This window comes from Chelmon rostratus, chromosome 18 (assembly GCF_017976325.1).
Source record: "Chelmon rostratus isolate fCheRos1 chromosome 18, fCheRos1.pri, whole genome shotgun sequence".
NCBI classification, from domain to species: Eukaryota; Metazoa; Chordata; class Actinopteri; order Chaetodontiformes; family Chaetodontidae; genus Chelmon; species Chelmon rostratus.
Window position 1 is genome coordinate 9,164,975 of NC_055675.1, and position 17,084 is coordinate 9,182,058.

The 17,084-nt window shown below is 42.1% G+C and overlaps 1 protein-coding gene across 1 annotated transcript; it reads right to left on the reverse strand.

Moving 5' to 3' along the window:
• Positions 1 to 13,210: 13,210 nt before the first annotated feature.
• Positions 13,211 to 16,401, reverse strand: rhov (ras homolog family member V). The gene is made up of 3 exons (XM_041958328.1): positions 16,081 to 16,401; positions 15,608 to 15,666; positions 13,211 to 15,188 (listed from the first exon to the last, which is right to left on the reverse strand). Exons 1-3 carry the CDS (start codon positions 16,283 to 16,285, stop codon positions 14,742 to 14,744), a joined length of 711 nt encoding a protein of 236 aa, XP_041814262.1. The 5' UTR covers positions 16,286 to 16,401; the 3' UTR covers positions 13,211 to 14,741.
• Between the last annotated feature and the right edge of the window lie 683 nt (positions 16,402 to 17,084).

Here is a 17,084-nt window from a genome sequence, read left to right on the forward strand (position 1 = left end):
TTCACTTCCTCATATCTACATATACCTTCATTTCCTCCACGCACTTGGTCACATGTACCTCAGTTTGTCTGGCACCTTACTTTTGACTGTTGGAATACCAGGCCTGCTTCCAGAAGCATTACTCAAGGTCATCTCACTCACCAAGTGACACTAAAGACAATGTACGTAAGATCAAGCTCATAATAAGCTTTGTTGCAGTGGAATGATGCAACTAACAGCTGGAAGTTTAAACCTGATACTCATTTGTTTATTCTTTTTTAATGGTTTTTGAGTAAGTGCTGAATGTGCTTAACGATTTCTGTAGATCATGTTATAACACATTTAAATTAAATTGCTATATAGGTATATTCAAGAGAGAAGAGTGTAAATATGGGGGATGTGCTCATTAGTTTCTACCCTGAGCAAAAAGTTTCCCTCCTTAAAGTGCTTCCTGGTTGTAACTAATCTATAACTATATAGTTGAAAGTTTAATGGGTCTCCGTGGCCCACAGTTTAAAGTTCAGAGCCCTTGCTTTCACCACCACTCGGCCTGTGTTTCCCCTCCAGGCCTTGTTTTTTCCATCCGTTCTAATTCCCGATGACCATCTGCAGCCCCTGGTCAGACCCGCATGTGAACCCCATCCTCCGCAGGCCAACAAAACAAGCAGAGTGGTGTGATTTTCACAGGGCGAAGCCTTACGCTGCTGTGAAGAGTGGCCCTCTGACAGCATAATAGTCCCTCCTGGAGGTGCGAAACAGCCAGGAACCAGGCAGAGGAGAAAACCTGGGAGTGACCGGGAGCGACACCTCAGGGCTTCCGAATAGGCCTCATAAACCAGCGACCCCTCTAAATCATAGGTAGTGTGGGGGTTTGGCAGTCCAAAAACACAGTGGGGCTGTCTTAAGCCAGAGGTGTGGACTGTTAATTACCCCATTTATAATAGGACAATTGTAATGTGAAATCACTCATTTACATTTGTGGTTCACTTCTAGTGTTTTGGTGCAAGTTTTGAACGCAATAATTACCCAGGAATACATACTGGACTCCTGTTGACTGCCCTGTTACTGCTGGTCTCCATTAAAATGTATTTTTTATGTAATTCTTGTTGTTCTCTGCTATCGAAAAGGTGGGTGTGTGAAATCAGCTCATGGTGTTTTGGGTGTAGGAACCTCATAGTTTAGTGGGAGAGGAGGGACTGGAGCCCCACTGAGTTGGGGAGTTGCCCTTTTAACGCCCGCAGTGCACGCACACACACGCACACAGACACACATTCACACATGAAAACATAATAATGACACATACAGGTGTTGTGAGGTCAGTTAAAGGAACAGTCCAACATTTTGGGGGAAATATGCTTCTTCACTTTCTTGCCAAGATCAATACCAGTTTTAATATCTATATTGACTTATATATGAAGCTGCAGCCAGTTAGCTTAGCTTAGCATCTGGACAGGCTGTCCAGTGTGTAATAATGACAAAAAACATATCAATTCAGAAAGAAAGATGAGAAAAGGGGGTACAGTCGTATTCGGTAAATGTCATATTTAAGAAGTTAGGTTATCAGGTCAGGCAAATAAGTGTAATTCCCTGAATGTCAAAGTTGAGCATTTACTGCAAATAACGTTTTACTTCCAATTACATGAGAGGCAGATGAAACTGATATCACAAAAAATATATACATACACCAGTAAAGCTTATAGAAATTAGCCTAATAATGTGCAAAAGCTTGTCATCTGATGCAACATAAGCCGTTTCCATATAACGCCACGAGTCTGTGTCATGTAGCGTCTTTCTATTGTTATCCTTGTGTACTGAGACAGAGGAAAGAAAAGCGTCAAGGCGTTGTTTGAACTGTGTCCGTTTACCCACTCTGCCTTCCCGTCCATGCAGGCAGGTGTAACCTGATGTCTGTTTGGATTTGAATCTCACAAAATCTCTCAATGGTGACGTCAGAGGGAGTTTTACCGGTCACTTCATTCTTCCTCTACTGAACACACGTATGTGTCTGCGTTTACATATTACCCTGCGAGCCATTGTCTCAATGAAGGACTGTCTGACTGGCTGTTAGAGCAAAAAAAAATATGAAGTTTCCTTGACTTTTTGTCACTGGAGCTTACCTTAGGGACTCAAGCTGCAGAACCTTATTGTTCTTCTCCCTAACGGTCAAAATGTACCCGATCACCCCTCTGCTCAAACAAATGCAGCTCTTTGTATATTATGTGCATCTAGCAAGGACAGGCTAATGCAGTCTGGAAGAAGAGAAATTAAGCTATCGACAGAATATCCAGAATAAGTGTTGTGAAGACAATAATAAACACAAATAAGAAAAGAGTTTGCTATAAATGAAGGTTTTCACTAACTGACACGTAATGGTTCCCACTGACATTCACAGATGTGCAAATTTAGAGGAAACAGAACCCGTCGGTGTGAACGGTGCTCAGCCTCTTCCACACTACAATAGACTTTGGTCACATTATGGACAACAGAAGTGCAAACAAGACCAAGCTGCAGGTTGGAGGATAAGCCTGGTCTGCTGGGTGGCATTGCAGAACCAGTCTTTGCACAAAGGCACACTTATTTAACTCTGTGGAGCCTTTCTGGTAACGTGATCCACTGAATAAAAGTACATGAAAGCTGCTACAGGTCACCACGGATAAGGTTCATGACAGGACACCAAACATCAATTTCTAATCCTCTGCTCTTTTCATTCTCTTCTTTGAGCTGCAGGCTTGCACATGCCGTGCATCACATACAATAATAGCATATAGCGCGATGCAGGCATGAGTCCTAGAATCTGGAAATGAGTTAGCATGGCTACACTTCGGGTTCCCTCGTCTCAAAGTCAGTGGGTTTTTAGAATGTTTTTTTTTGGTTAGATAGAGAAATAAGGTCTGTGGTTAACACAAGCTTATGAGATTTTTACGTTTTATTCTACGACAGGAAATAAGTCAGTGAATACCCTACTCGTGATCGTCGAAGCTGTTAAATGTCATGGAAAAGGTGATTTCTTTCTTTCTCAAGTGGCTAAATGAGACGACAGAGGTTGTGCACGGAAACTCGTCGACCCGCTCGTCCGCCTTCGCAGCCACGTTGTGTCTATACAAACTATTCTACCTCAAACTTTCCGACTTGCAGATTTATCATTTTACAGTAAAGTGTGTATAGTACAGTGTAGCAGGAAGCTTAGTGGTAGGGACCTTGAAGTCATACAACTACGGTGTCTCTCGCTTATAGCCTGACAGCTTTTTATTTCTGACGATTGCATTTACGCTTCAAAAATCATCAAATCAAAGTGGTGTTCATGTGTGAAAATGATCTTGCAGAACAAAATATGTAGATATCCTGAACTTTTGTTTGCCATAGATCTTATTTTCTGCAGAAAATCCCACATCCAATGGAAAAATCCCACTGGCGGTGCCAACATCTGGTTTGGCCTTCAAAAATCCCTTCAGCGCTCTATTGACTGTGACTGATCTTCCACCCCACAAAAAAACTCCCCTTTAACTCACATTCAAATGACTCAACTGTTGCATTGTGTCATAAAATTAAACCTGGGTCCAAAATGGATGATTTGAAAAACAATCTGTGGAATATCCATTCAAGTTGACTGCTGAGCCTTGATAAACCACTGTGAGACTTTTTGACAAGAATCTTGAGGGAAAAAGTTGCATTTATAGTTATATATATGAATACACTGTATGTTAAAAGCTTCAACCCTGTAACTAAATGCAGTGCATTGAATTGCTTTGGACATGTGCAACCTGTGTGATTAACACTTATTTGCTCAGACAGCAGTTTCCTCCCTGGACAGGAAAGTCCAGTGCAGTCCCTCTTCTGTCCTCTCACAGGTGACAGTGTTGAACCTCAGAGTTGAGGCTGTCAGTATTTATCCAAGCTTTTATCCCCTCAGCCTGCTGCTGCTGCTGCTGCTGCTGCTGCTCAGTTTAACCTTTAACTAACTCGATGATCCTGTCGAACCTTTGGCAGCCAGGCTCTCCTCCTTCTGTTTTGTTTAACCTGCCAGTCGGTTTGAATGCAAATTATTTTTAAAAAGTTCAATGAAACAAATGAAACCGACTCTTCAACGGCCACGCCCTTGCAGGCCCGTCACCTGGCAGATGTGAGGTAAGTGAGACGAACTTCTCGTCAGACCAGCTGGCAGTGGATGAGAGAGCGAGAAGCCTGCTCTACAGGTCTGTCAGGGGGAGCCGACGGCAGAGAGTGCAAACACACATCCGTCTGCTCTGTTTGTCTTCAGAGAAAGGAGCCAAGCCGTTCTTATGAGTGTGTATGGGCATTGTGTGTGAGTATATGAGGGAAGTCCCAACGGCCATATTCAGATCAGCTCGCCTTATGGGTGCTTCTACGGTCTGGATATAAGTGATTTAATTGTCCCTCTATTGTGTGTGTCTGTGTGTCCTCATTACATTGCTCTATTCTCACTCCCATATCAGTCATATACCATCGCAGTGTGATGACAGCTCCTCGGTTTCTTCACTCTCAGTGGTGCCGCAGTGTCTGTGACCAGTGACTGAGTCAGAAAATAATGTGGTTTGCATCAAACTTTAAAGGCGATGCATTTAAAAAGGGCCATTAAAAAACAAATGGGTCTTCTAATTGAGTGTTTGTTGAGTGTATTTTCATTGTAAATCAGGCTGAAGAAGCAGACCACAAATAAAGCCACTCACTTGTGTGATTCTGGTGATGTCACTTCACGCCATAATGCTGTTTCTAAAACCTCCTGGTGGTGATCCTCATCTTTAACTTCTGTGTCACTTCTAATTGTGAATCATCCCAAAACTGAGAACTCCCCTCAGACGGCAGCTAATGTAATGACAGGCCCGCTTCCTTCGTGTCTCGTAATAGATAGGCATGCACAGAGATGTGAGTGTGGGATAAACACAGTACGCCTGCTCTGCAATCAGCTGTGGCAGAGATGTGAATTTTGAAGATGATATGTCAGTTGTTCAGAAGTGCCCCCATGGTTAGCACATACCAGTGGCACGCGCTCCACACGCGAAATGACATCACAAGTATCAGACGATGGACGGGGTGAGGCAGCGAGGATCGGACAGATAGGACTGTTGAAAATCCTAATTTCTCGTGTAATTTCTGTGTTATCGGGGCTGCAATAAAAACCATGAAATGATGACACGACAATAACCCACCAATAGTAGAGCAAGTCTGTTAATTTAAAGGATAAATCAATCTAAATGAGCACAAGTGAGTAGATGATTTTTTTAGTCCATTCTTGGAAGGTTTAACTGGAAAATGACTAAATGATTGAAACTATTGTCTCAGGTGTACTTGGCCACATTCTCTGGAAAGTAGCTAAAGACGTTCATCCTGCAGTCTCATTACCCGGACTCTTGGGAAGCCCCGCAGCGAGTTTCTGTTACATCATGAATACATGGTGCATCAGCGCTTTCGCAACTGACCCGAGTATCTCAAAGGAATGAACACTGTGTATCTGTACAGTTTTACATCTTAAGCTTCTTCTTGTTTTCCTGAGGTAAACAGTTGTGGTCAACAGGCCTGTTTGACATCACTGCTGTTGTGTTGACATGGAATAAATTAACACTGTTTGCCTCATGTCACAGCATGTACACCACGTTCTGTAGAGCTGTGAATGTGTGCTGTGTCTGAGGCTGGCAGAATCATCTTTTTCTTCAACTGTCTTTATTATTATTATTATGATTATTATGATTATTATTATTATTATTAGTAGTAGTAGTAGTAGTTGTAGTACTACTAGTAATAGTAGTATCAAACCGTATCCTTTTTTGGCTACATATGTCCCAGACTTGTGGTCATTGCCTCTACAACTTTGTAGAGGATTGAAAATGCAACAATTTCTGGGAAACAAGCACATTTAATCAAGCTCTGCATTTAAGTACAGTTTTGATGTACTTGTACATTACTTGAGCGTTTCCATGTTGTGCTACTTAATACTGCAACTCCAATTTCAATTCAGAGGGAATTTCTTTTCTATCATGAATTTCATTACATGTTTTGGTTTTTAGTAGAAAACTAAAAACCAAAACATGGGGGGGGGGGGGGGGGGGGGGGCTGCTGTCTGAGCAAATAAGTGTTAATCACACAGGTTGCACATGTCCAAAGCAATTCAATGCACTGCATTTAGTTACAGGGTTGAAGCTTTTAACATACAGCTCATTTCAACATTTCTTTCATGAATGAGGATTTTGAAGATTAAACTGCTCAACGCTTTAAGAAGCTGTTCAAATGAAACACGATAAAAGACGATGAAAAGGATGAAAAGGGCCATTTTGCATCAAGAGCACTTTTCCTTTTGGTACTTTAAGTACATTTTGCTGATAATGCTTTAGTACACTTACAAACAAGACTTTGAATGCAGGACTTTTACTTGTGATGTAAAGTAATTTAAATTCTGCTATTTTTCTTTTTACTTAAAGAAAAAGACATTTAGGGAAAAACGTTTCTTTCCTGCTCAGAGTTAGATGAGAGGACTGATACCACTCTACTTCTGGCAGTGCTGTAATAGACCTAATAGTCCCTATCTCAGTCATCATCTCTTATGCACCAAGAAATTTTAATAAACTAAGAAAACAATGTGAAAGAGCCACTTTTCAGTCGCTGATGATAACTACATCTTCAGATCAGATCAGTCTATAAAAACTATTTTCACCTCATGGTGCGACTGGGTCAGAAGAGGATACAATAATACAGCATAAAATAAAATAATGGGATAAAAAAAATCCTCATACAAACACTTGCCCTATGCTTTGAGTTTTCATTCATGCCAACTGCATGGATGAATAAATGAATATCTAGCTAATCAATCTAGCTATCAAGGATTAAAGGAGGGTCCCAATTTATAACAACCACAACACTAATAATAATAATAATAATAATAATAATGGTTTAGATATATAAAAAAGCAACATTAACTGTAAATATTGTAAATACTAGTCTGATTTCATAATTCTACTAGTTATTGCTCATTGATGATGTCCAGAATTACCTATTCATTTGAATTTCACCCTGTGGCTTTTCCTCTACCCGATGAACACACACACACACTCCTTTGATGGTGACACAAGCAGGCTGAGTAAGCCGGTTTACTGTGCTCTGAGTAAGCGGACAGCAACCAGTCACTCTCTGCTGAACAAGTCCAGACACACCTTACTGCTCTGACTGAAACACACAATATCTATTGTCATTTACCCATGAGACTACTGCACATCACGTGTTGGCGTGATGTCTGCCTGCCCTGAGCTTTGGGGAGGATCTGAGCGTGCATTTGTGTACCTTTTTTTTCCTACCTCCATGTGTCATTTAGCTGTGTACGTGTGTATATTGATATATTGGTACCTGTATGTGTGTGTGTGTGTGTCAACACGCGTGGGAGAGGGTACATGGGGCTATAACGGTTCTGTCGAATTGCATCATGCCCTCACTTGCTTCGCTGCCACCATGTGTGCTGTGTGGATGTCACAACAACCCCTGCCTCCCTCGTCTCCTTCCTCCCCCAACGCCACTGTGAGAACACCTCTCCCCCTTGATTCCCAGACGTGGACACGCCCAATGCACAGAATCACAACCAATCAATTCACACGCTTTCCATATGCAAATGACACTGAGTATTGGCTCCTAAACATAGCAGTCACTTTTCAGAACTGTCAATCAGAAAATCAGAAACACTGACACAGTTTTAATATATCTGTTTATTTACTCATCTCTTCTCCAGTTTGATAAACTACATAAAACTTGAGGCGCCATCTTTACTTTTTTAGTTGCTGGACCTTTAATATTACAGCGTTGACCTCTTTGAGACAACAGAAAAGTGAATAACCCACCCAGATCAGACGGCACATCTTCAGTGTAACCTGAATATATTTCAGCATATGTCCTCCCAGGTCCAACAGAAGTGTACTTTGGTGTATTAGAAATATATTTAAATATAATAAGAATAAGAATAAGAGAGATAAGAGATAATAAGAGAAGAGAAAAGTACACTTTTTGTGCTTAATTTAAAGTATGTTTGACATTTCATTCTTTTATATGACTTCTAACTAGATATCATTAAGTTTTACTTAAATGTATTAAAATGAATATACTAATTCTGTAATACTTCAAGTGGTATTTCAAAGTGCTTGATCATCATAAATTGTACTTAAGACTACTTTTAAAAAGCTTGCTTTTGAAAGGTGTACTTATTTTCAAGTCCTTTGCGATACACTATTAACATGCTTAATTAAAGTGTTCTTTAATTTCACTTGATTATACTTACATCACTTATCTAAGTATATTTCCAATACACTGGTGATATAAAACAGTTGTACTGCAAGTGTGTTTTACATGCTCATGATTCATGATTTTCACTGGTGACACTTAAAGTTTGTAAAAAGTTGTGCCAACTTAGCATTTACTCTTCAAGTATACTCAAGTATTACTCAAGTAGTCCTCAATGACAACTTGGGTACACTTCAGTGTACTTGAAGGCAACAAAACACCACAGAAAGTATATTTCAAGTATGATATTTTGTTCACCTGGGATAATATTGGATAACACTACCAAAGTAATTTTATACCACTTATTTAGATTTGTTGCATCTTATTGTTGTCCTGTTGTGGTTAGTTAAAACATTAATACAGCCAATTGTCAATCACATTGACCTTAAAAAAACTGAATTCACCTCCACCAAGAAAAATGTGGTTCTTGGCAGTATTTTTCTAAATCCACAACCAATGTATATCTCACACTCTATAATGATGCCTAGTTGTGTCAGTCCCCAGAGGCCCCTGCCAAGCCATTCACAGCTTCTTACAACAGATCGCCTCTTTTAATTCAAATCAGAAGGAAGGTGCTAAGAGCTGACAGAGATCACCCCCACTCTCTATGCTGCAAAGATAATACAGTCGTTTACTGGTGATCTTCCAGAGAATGGGTTGGCAGATGTGTCCTGCGGAGAGGACAGTGTGTAGATAAGATTGTGACACCTTTAGTGAGTAAACCATCACTCAGCAGATTACGTCTGATCTTCATCATAGAAACAAGCTTGCACTTACAGCAGACAGGAATTGACGATTTCACAATAAACAGCCTGAAGTTCCACTGATTGTGCGGGGAATGAGCGAAATGAAGACATCATATCGTTAATAGAGGCTTGGACTCTTTTACATGCATTATTTAAAAATAACACATGTTTAATTTAAGGCAGCTTTCATTTGTAACATTAAAACCTTTTTTTCATCCCTTGAGCTCGAACCCAGCTGTTGCAGCCAATGTACAAGATAGAAACAAGTTGAAATATTCCAACACCAGCAGATCTTTTTCACTTTTTAGAATAAAATAAAACTTTAAGGACTCCATTCAAGATTTATATTGTATTAAAAACAAAGAGCAAAATATGCAATGCAATTAATAAAAATAGTTGCCAAATGTAGTGAAGTGGGAGTGTAAATACACATGCATGGGTTGCACATCTTAGCACTGTTATTAGCCTGTGTCTTCTATTGTTTTTGGCAGTGTACTTTGATTCACACCTATGCAACACTGCAGGTTGGTGCTGCACAGTGTTGTGTCTGTTCGATGAGGTGTTGTTTTCTTTTAGCTGTATATTGGGGCATCGGTCATGTTTTTTTTCTTACGTGCCTCTGTTGTCAATTCATTTGTGATGATAAAGTCAATCAACAAAGAAGTGTCACTATATGAGTGTGAATTCGGTGAAAGCCGCAGACAGTTGCAGCCCCACGATTGCCTTTGGGTCGTCATCGGCCTTCACCTTCCCAGCTGCTGCGTTGGCTCTTCAGCTGCCTCATCTCAAAAGCTGCGTGTACTTCAGCCGTGCACGACTTTGATCAAGCGCGGCCATTGACGGTCACTCTGAAGTCATTATGTCCCTTGATGACTGCAGATTAACATAAAGGCAACAACTGACAACAAACAGTAACAAGAAGTGTATCTTATAATGACTCAGGCGTTTTTCAGATGATGTTAAAGTGGCCTGCACTGGTGTGCTAACGCTTACCCGCTGCTGCTGACTTTGTTTGCAAGTGTTAGAGGTAGTTTGCATATTACTCTCCCCTTGTATTACTCAACTGCACGAGTGTGGAGCCCAGCAGATTGATGGAGGCGAACTGAAGCTGTTGACTGTGGGACAGAAATAATCGTTGCCGCCTCCAGGCACAGTCACAGTCAGGAACTGGGACAATTCTCACCGGCTTTGCTTGACACCGAAACTGACGGTTTATGTTTTGACAGCTTTTCTTTTTATCAACAGACTTGCACAGCTAATGTGATTGACAGGCTGGCTTTTGTTTTGAAAATAAAGACTGCAAATGAATTACATGAGAAATTGGAAAATAATTCATTGCATGCAATTTAAACATTTTATAGCCAGGTTTTACCAGATCCGCCATTGGGTAAAATATTGAGTTGCAGATCAATAAACGGCAAAATGAACTTAATTTTTCATGTTTATGTTTTGTAATTTCTGCCTCCACCTTCATTTTGAAGCCCGCTACCCAATCATAATGACTCACATACATTCCCAAAAACGCTCGAATGCATCGGCCAGTGAATTGGAAATACAATAACAACAACAAAACAAAACAACAGAGGTTTTTTTTTTTGTCTGTGTGAAAGAGACACTGTGAGCCGTGCCAAGTCTCCCCCAAAGCATAACTGCTCAAACTGCCAATTTGGATGACCGAGGAGCAGCAGCGCTGAGCCAATAGTCTTTGTCCTCGGCCGGGCAGACCTGTCGGTGCACCTGCTGATTCCCAGGCCTCCTTGCCAATCTTCGACTACACTGAAACCCAGCGAGAGTGAAACTGGCCCTGAGCCAGAGGAAGACCTGGTTGACTACTCCTGACACAATCGCTAAAAGCAGGGGATCCTGGGAAGGGGACCAGCCCTGTGTAGAGACGAGAAAAAATAGATGACTAACCATGAGAAGAGAAAGAGAGGAGGAGGAGGAGGAGGAGAAGGAACAGTTTACTGAACTCCTGGGAACCTAAAACCTGTCCAACATGGCCTTCGTGATTGCTCAATTAGTGTCCTATGACTGCACAACCTGTCTGCACCATGTGTGACTGTACAACCACAAGACTTGACATTTTCATGTTTCATATAGATCTTTTGAATTGAGGTAAAGAACCTTGCAAAGCATCTGTGCCTTTCCTGTGAATAAAAGACAGGAAAACAGTTTCAGGGGAAAAGAGTCATAAATAAGGCATGACGTTTAAGTGTGCTTCTCCGATGAGTCTCACGGCCTGTCTTGACCCAGGGCTGCTGCCTTTCAAGATGGTAATAACCACAGTGCTGACCTTCACCTGCCCTCACACAAAGCTGAACTCTGCTCTACTCCTTTCTGCACAACACAGCGGCACACAGGATAACAATAAACACGGGATAAACCTTCTGTTTAACAGTGATCAGGCTTCAAAGTGTCCCCTCGGCTCCTTCTGAGCCCTCTAAACAAGTGAGGCCTTAAAGATGCCTGTCTGTTCTTAGAGGATCGTTCTGGTTAATTTACCCTAATTAAGAGCATAATTTACAAAGTGAACATCATACAGTATTGAGGAAGACTTGGAACTGGCGATTGAGACCATAAAATCATCAGAAAACTGTTTACTGAGGTAATAAATCCAGGGAGAAGTAGGATCATTGCAGTTTTGATACAATTGGACTTCTTTTTGCAACCAGTGGAATTGAAAGACTCTTTTGCATTTAAATCTGGAAGCTGCGTCCACTATTTAAACAGTCTATGAGGAAACCCGATCCAAGGGGAAACACACTTCAGCATAAGACTGGAAATGATTCCTGACACCTTCATTAACTGTTTATATGGCCGGTTGGGGGCAGCGCAACAAGCTGAAGTCGTGCTTCAAGCCGTCTCACGATTGTAAGTCCAGTATTCTCCCCGTGTTTATTTCTGCTTCGGTCTTCACCAACGCCAAAGTGAAATACGTGTTAGCAGCAAACGTCGCCTGCCCTTTGGTGCTGGGCCCTGTGGGCTTTTAGAGCTTTGTCACTGAAAACAGTTGCCTGTTGCATCTGAAAACAATGCTGATGAGAGTGGTAAGAGTGAACCATGACAGTCAAAGAGGAAACACATCACAAAAAACCTGACTTGAAAGGTGCATCAGCGCACCATGGAGTGAGGGGGAACTGTGAAATTGGCTGATAATTCTGTGTGTGTGTGTTACACCTTTAACATTACACTGTATATGCTCCACTGTTATTCTAAAAATATTGATTAGAGCAGCTTTAAATCGTCATTGACTTTTAATAACCCTCTCAAGACTGGCCGTCATGGCTAACACCAACTGGTCCCCGGGTCAAAGTTCATCATGGGTCCACTTGTGTCAGCGGTGTCAGATGACATAACACCAGCTCCTCTCTGTGACCCCTCCTCATGGGGTCATTTGGCCTAGTTGAAGGTTGTCCTGCTTTAACCCTCTGATAACAGCCGTTCAAACAGCCCCCTGACACATGACTGCGTGATGGACGGCACACTCGCTAATGCCCAACAGATTGCTGATGTACCGGGGCGAGTGTGTGTTTTGTATCCTCTCTCTCATCTGTGACTCATCCGCCCTGTCCTGAACAAATGCGCTGCAGAGCTGTCAGGTCCGCAAGTGTTTTACAGCCCCGCTCCGCTCCGTCTTCATACACCATCTCTCCCTTTCATCTTCACTTCATTTCTGCACAATGAATCCTCTGTTTACGTTTTTTTTTTGTCAAAACTCAGTTTTCACCATCACACCTACTGGACAAATGTCCGCGCACTCCATTGTTGTGACAACCAGCACAGTGCTACTGTTTATTCTCAATCAAGTGAATTGGATTCAATCACACTCTACTGAACGCCGCTCTCCCATGTAGCTGGCCCTTTGAAAACGGCACAATTAGACACAGCAATCAGTCACAGCAAGGCACTGCCAAACCCCATCCGCGGTCATGTGGATTGCATTAGAATTGGTCGACCCGAGGCACGGCTGGAGGCCAGAGGCTACTTATCATATCTTTGGATGGAGAGGTGGTTCAGGAAAAGTACCTGGAGTGGTGAGTCGGATTTCTCAGACCCCCTGCAGAGGACAGTGCTGGCTGTTTTTTCCTGCTTTTGGTGACTCTTTGAAAAACTCTTCTCTGAAAGCAGAGTCGTCGCTACTGTCAGAGGGACTGTAAATAACATGACATTGCATTGGAGGCTGTTCTAAAAATAAACGTTAACACAGAAGCTACAGTTTGCACTTCATTTATTTGCATCACATCGCTCCAACATGTAAAAAAGACACACAGGTTAGAGAAGGAGATGGCGAATTGAGATTAGTGACAGGGATACAAAATGTTTGGAGAGTACATTAATGCATTTAAAATCCATGTCTAATATTTCATTTACCTAAACATGACACATGACCTGTTTTAACAAACAGAATAACATATACATTAAGCTGACTTCCACGAGAAGCATAATAAAGCCAAGCCCTGCCTCTGGAAACTTATATACACTTATATGTATATATCCACCAGATACCGTTACACCGGAGAGCAAAATATGTCTTTCTTTTGCACATATGAGACAGACACAAGGCTTTTTCAAAAAGTGTGTTACTTTCCACTTACATTCAAGCAGAGGCAGTTTAACGTCCTCTAACTGTGTACACACTGGGCTTTTGAGGAGATAAGGAGTGTATTGAGCATATAAACAAAGAGGGGCGAATAAAAAAGCCAGGCTGCCGGTGGTGGTGGTGGGAGGACCCGCAGGGTGGAAGTTAAAGCTCCTGCAGTGCTTGCTTTCACAGATGCAGATTGATGGGAGACGGGGACAAAAAGCCAAAGGTTTGCCGCTCCCATGCAACCTTTCACCTCAAACAAGAGGACTTTCAAACAAGTTCCTGCACCAACCTTTAGAGTTAAGACTTTGCCACAAACAAATCAGCCCGCTGTGTTTCTTTTTCCACAGAGTTTAAATCGCTTGATAAAATTCCACTTAAATGCAGGGGTGATAAGATTGTCAGCGGAATAACTTGAGGACCAGAGAAGACCAGGCAGAACCAGCCAGGGGAGCTTTCACGCACAGGTAAGAATGTGGCACGTCACCCTGCAACCTGAACTTGCAGCCGCCGCATTCAAATCGGCTGCCGTTGCCAGACAGCCAGGGCACAGCGGAGAAGCGGCTAACGCCCATCTGCTCACACACGGCCCTGATACTTTCTGTTTCCCCCGCTTGCATTAAAGGCTGCAGCTGGTAGCAAAGCACACCATGCAAATTCACAGCATTTACATGATGGCCTGTCCTTTCTCTTTCTGCTCGCATGTTGATCGAGTCGACTCGCCGCGGTGAAAGTCTCAGTTCGCTGCCCAGTTCTCGCACCAGTGATGCATACATAGAAAACACACAGATGCTTTGATTTTAATATGCGAGACATGTTGTTCTTCTATCGCCCTGAAACAATCACCATTAGAATATAATGTAGGCAACACTGCTGCCCTGAATCTGTCTGCTGGGTTGTGAAACCACACTCAAGTTGATAATGACCCAGAATCCTCTCTGCTGCCTCCATAGATGTTGGTTCCCAATGCTCAGTGTGCTCATGTCTTGTTTCCCTAGCACCATTTGGCATCCCAGAGTAAAATAAGACAAAAAACTCAACAGGGAAGGATGCTAAACTGCCACAGATTGGAGGTGTGACATCAAGCGAAAGTAAAGGATTTAAATAAATCAAGAGTTTTGTCCACAACCCACAGGGTTAACGGTCCGTTCATGAGTTCAGATGAAGCAGAAGAACTTCTTCCAGCTACACCTGGAGAAAGCTTTTGTTCGCCGGTCGGAAAACCTCCTCTTCTTGGTCTTGCGGGTTTTGTTCTTAATGGCGGCGAAGATGGCCGCGTCAAACGCCTCCTTCAGGTTCTTTTGCGTGAGTGACGAACACTCTATGTAGTCTGCAGCCCTGATCTTCTCCGCCATGCTCCGAGCCCGGGAGCTCAGAATGGGCTTGACATTAGATCGGTCCAGGTTGATGAGGACGTTCACGTCCAGTAAGAGGTCCGACTGAGTCCCAACAAGGACGATGGGCGAGGACGGGTTGTAGGCCCGGATCTCCGAGACCCACTTCTTGGTGATGTTGTGAAATGAGGTGGGGTTGACCATGCTGAAGCACAGGAGGAAGACGTCCGTGTGGGCATAGGACAGAGCCCTGAATTCATCAAACTCTTCCTGAATGAAACACAAAGACAGAGGGCACAGGTTAGTGTCAACCAAACTATGTGCAGACATGATATAGCAATGAATGGAAAAGACTGACTCACTCAAGTCTCAAAGATGATCCATTAACATTCGTATCTGGTTACTGAGTCATATATTGGATGAAGCAAGGACGTGACAGAGTTTGCAACTTCATACTTCATTCTGTGATGACATTAGAAAATCTCTGTGTGCTACATTAACAATGGGGCTTTGTTGCAACAGGTAAATTCATTATCACTTGAGACAATGAACTCAACTTCAGAAAACAGACACAAATTTGGGTTTATAACTTTAATACTAAAAACAACAACAACAACAACAAAACAGCCTGTTGTCTACTTAATTTCTTGTTGGAAAAAAAACAACAAAAAAATAGCCAATATTCTTACCTGTCCAGCGGTGTCCAGAAGTTGAACTTTGACTGGAGATCCTTCTACTTGGACCTGACCTGTTGGAAACCAGTGACATGAATAAGTTAGTCGCCTGCCAATTTAGTTCACTTCACTTTGGACTTATTTTCACAGAAAGAAAACATTTCCAACATGAAAATCTCTCTCTCACACACAACACAACATGGACAAAACACGGGCTACAAATATACAAGTTTAAAGTTAAGATCCTGATATGACACTAAAATCCCCGCAGAACAGCATATTCAGACTTGTATTACTATAAATTGTACGGCACATTAACCTGGAAGCAGTAATACACAGTTGCTTATAAGCCTATAATTTAGTCTGTTACCTCCATACAAGCGTTCATTCAACTGTGTGTGATTTTTATTCTTAATAAAATTAATCACTTTTTATTATTGTAAAAAAAAAAAATAGTGAAAGCAAAGTTAATGTTCCCGATCTCTCACCGGAGAAGACGTCGAAACCAGTCTGCTGGTATTCTGTCGGGTATCCGTTGGAGGTGTAGCTAACAATCATGCTGGTCTTCCCGACGGCTCCGTCACCGACCAGCATACAGCTGATCACACCGGGCTCCAGCTCATCCTCCCGGGTCAGCCCGCAAGCGGAAGGGACTCGGGACTCGTGGTAAAAGTAATCCATGTGAGGTGGCATGTCGAGCCGCACATTCAACGTTTGAATGCAGCCTCTCCTCCTGTCTGATCGCCTTGGGACTAAAAATACTTAGAGTCAGCTGAGGGGACTGTCTCTCTCATGCCGACAGGTCGCCTATCCTGTTCAGACTGACGGGGCCCATGTGTGGGGTGGGAGGTTTTCTGCTCAGACAGGTTGTGATTTGCATAGACAATCCCACTGAGAAAAGACAGAAATCCACATAGATAGACAGAAAGAAAGAAGCTCCAAACCACTTCTAATGCTGGGGGTTATTGCCAAGTAGATTTTCACATACAATAAATTGTCCTTTGTAGTTTGGTGCATAGCAATAACAAAGCAATACTGCAAAGGTCAAGGAAAAGAAACATGAAAAAGAAAAAAAAGACAGCAGAAACACGTGGGGGGGAAATCCAGTGTGTATTAATTTGTAATTATTAATTCATTTTAGTTTAATGCTCTTGTATGGTATTTTATTCTTGATTGCTGATTTTAATGCCATGGTTATACTACCGTGTTGTTTGCAAAGTCATTAACTAAAAAAAAGCATAATTGATTGGGAAAATAATTAGGGAAATAAAATGAAATACATGTCCTTTACAATCAATGATAAAATGAAATGGCACCATAGTGCACTGAGACGATACTGAGTGAAAAATGTACTGTCACAGAAACACACCGGATTCATTTATGATATTTTTTATGTGACCAGCCTCATAACCAGCCACTCAAAGTTTGGACGAACTGCGCCCCCTAGTGCCAAGGATAAGCACTAAACCAGACGTGATCACATGATTCTGTG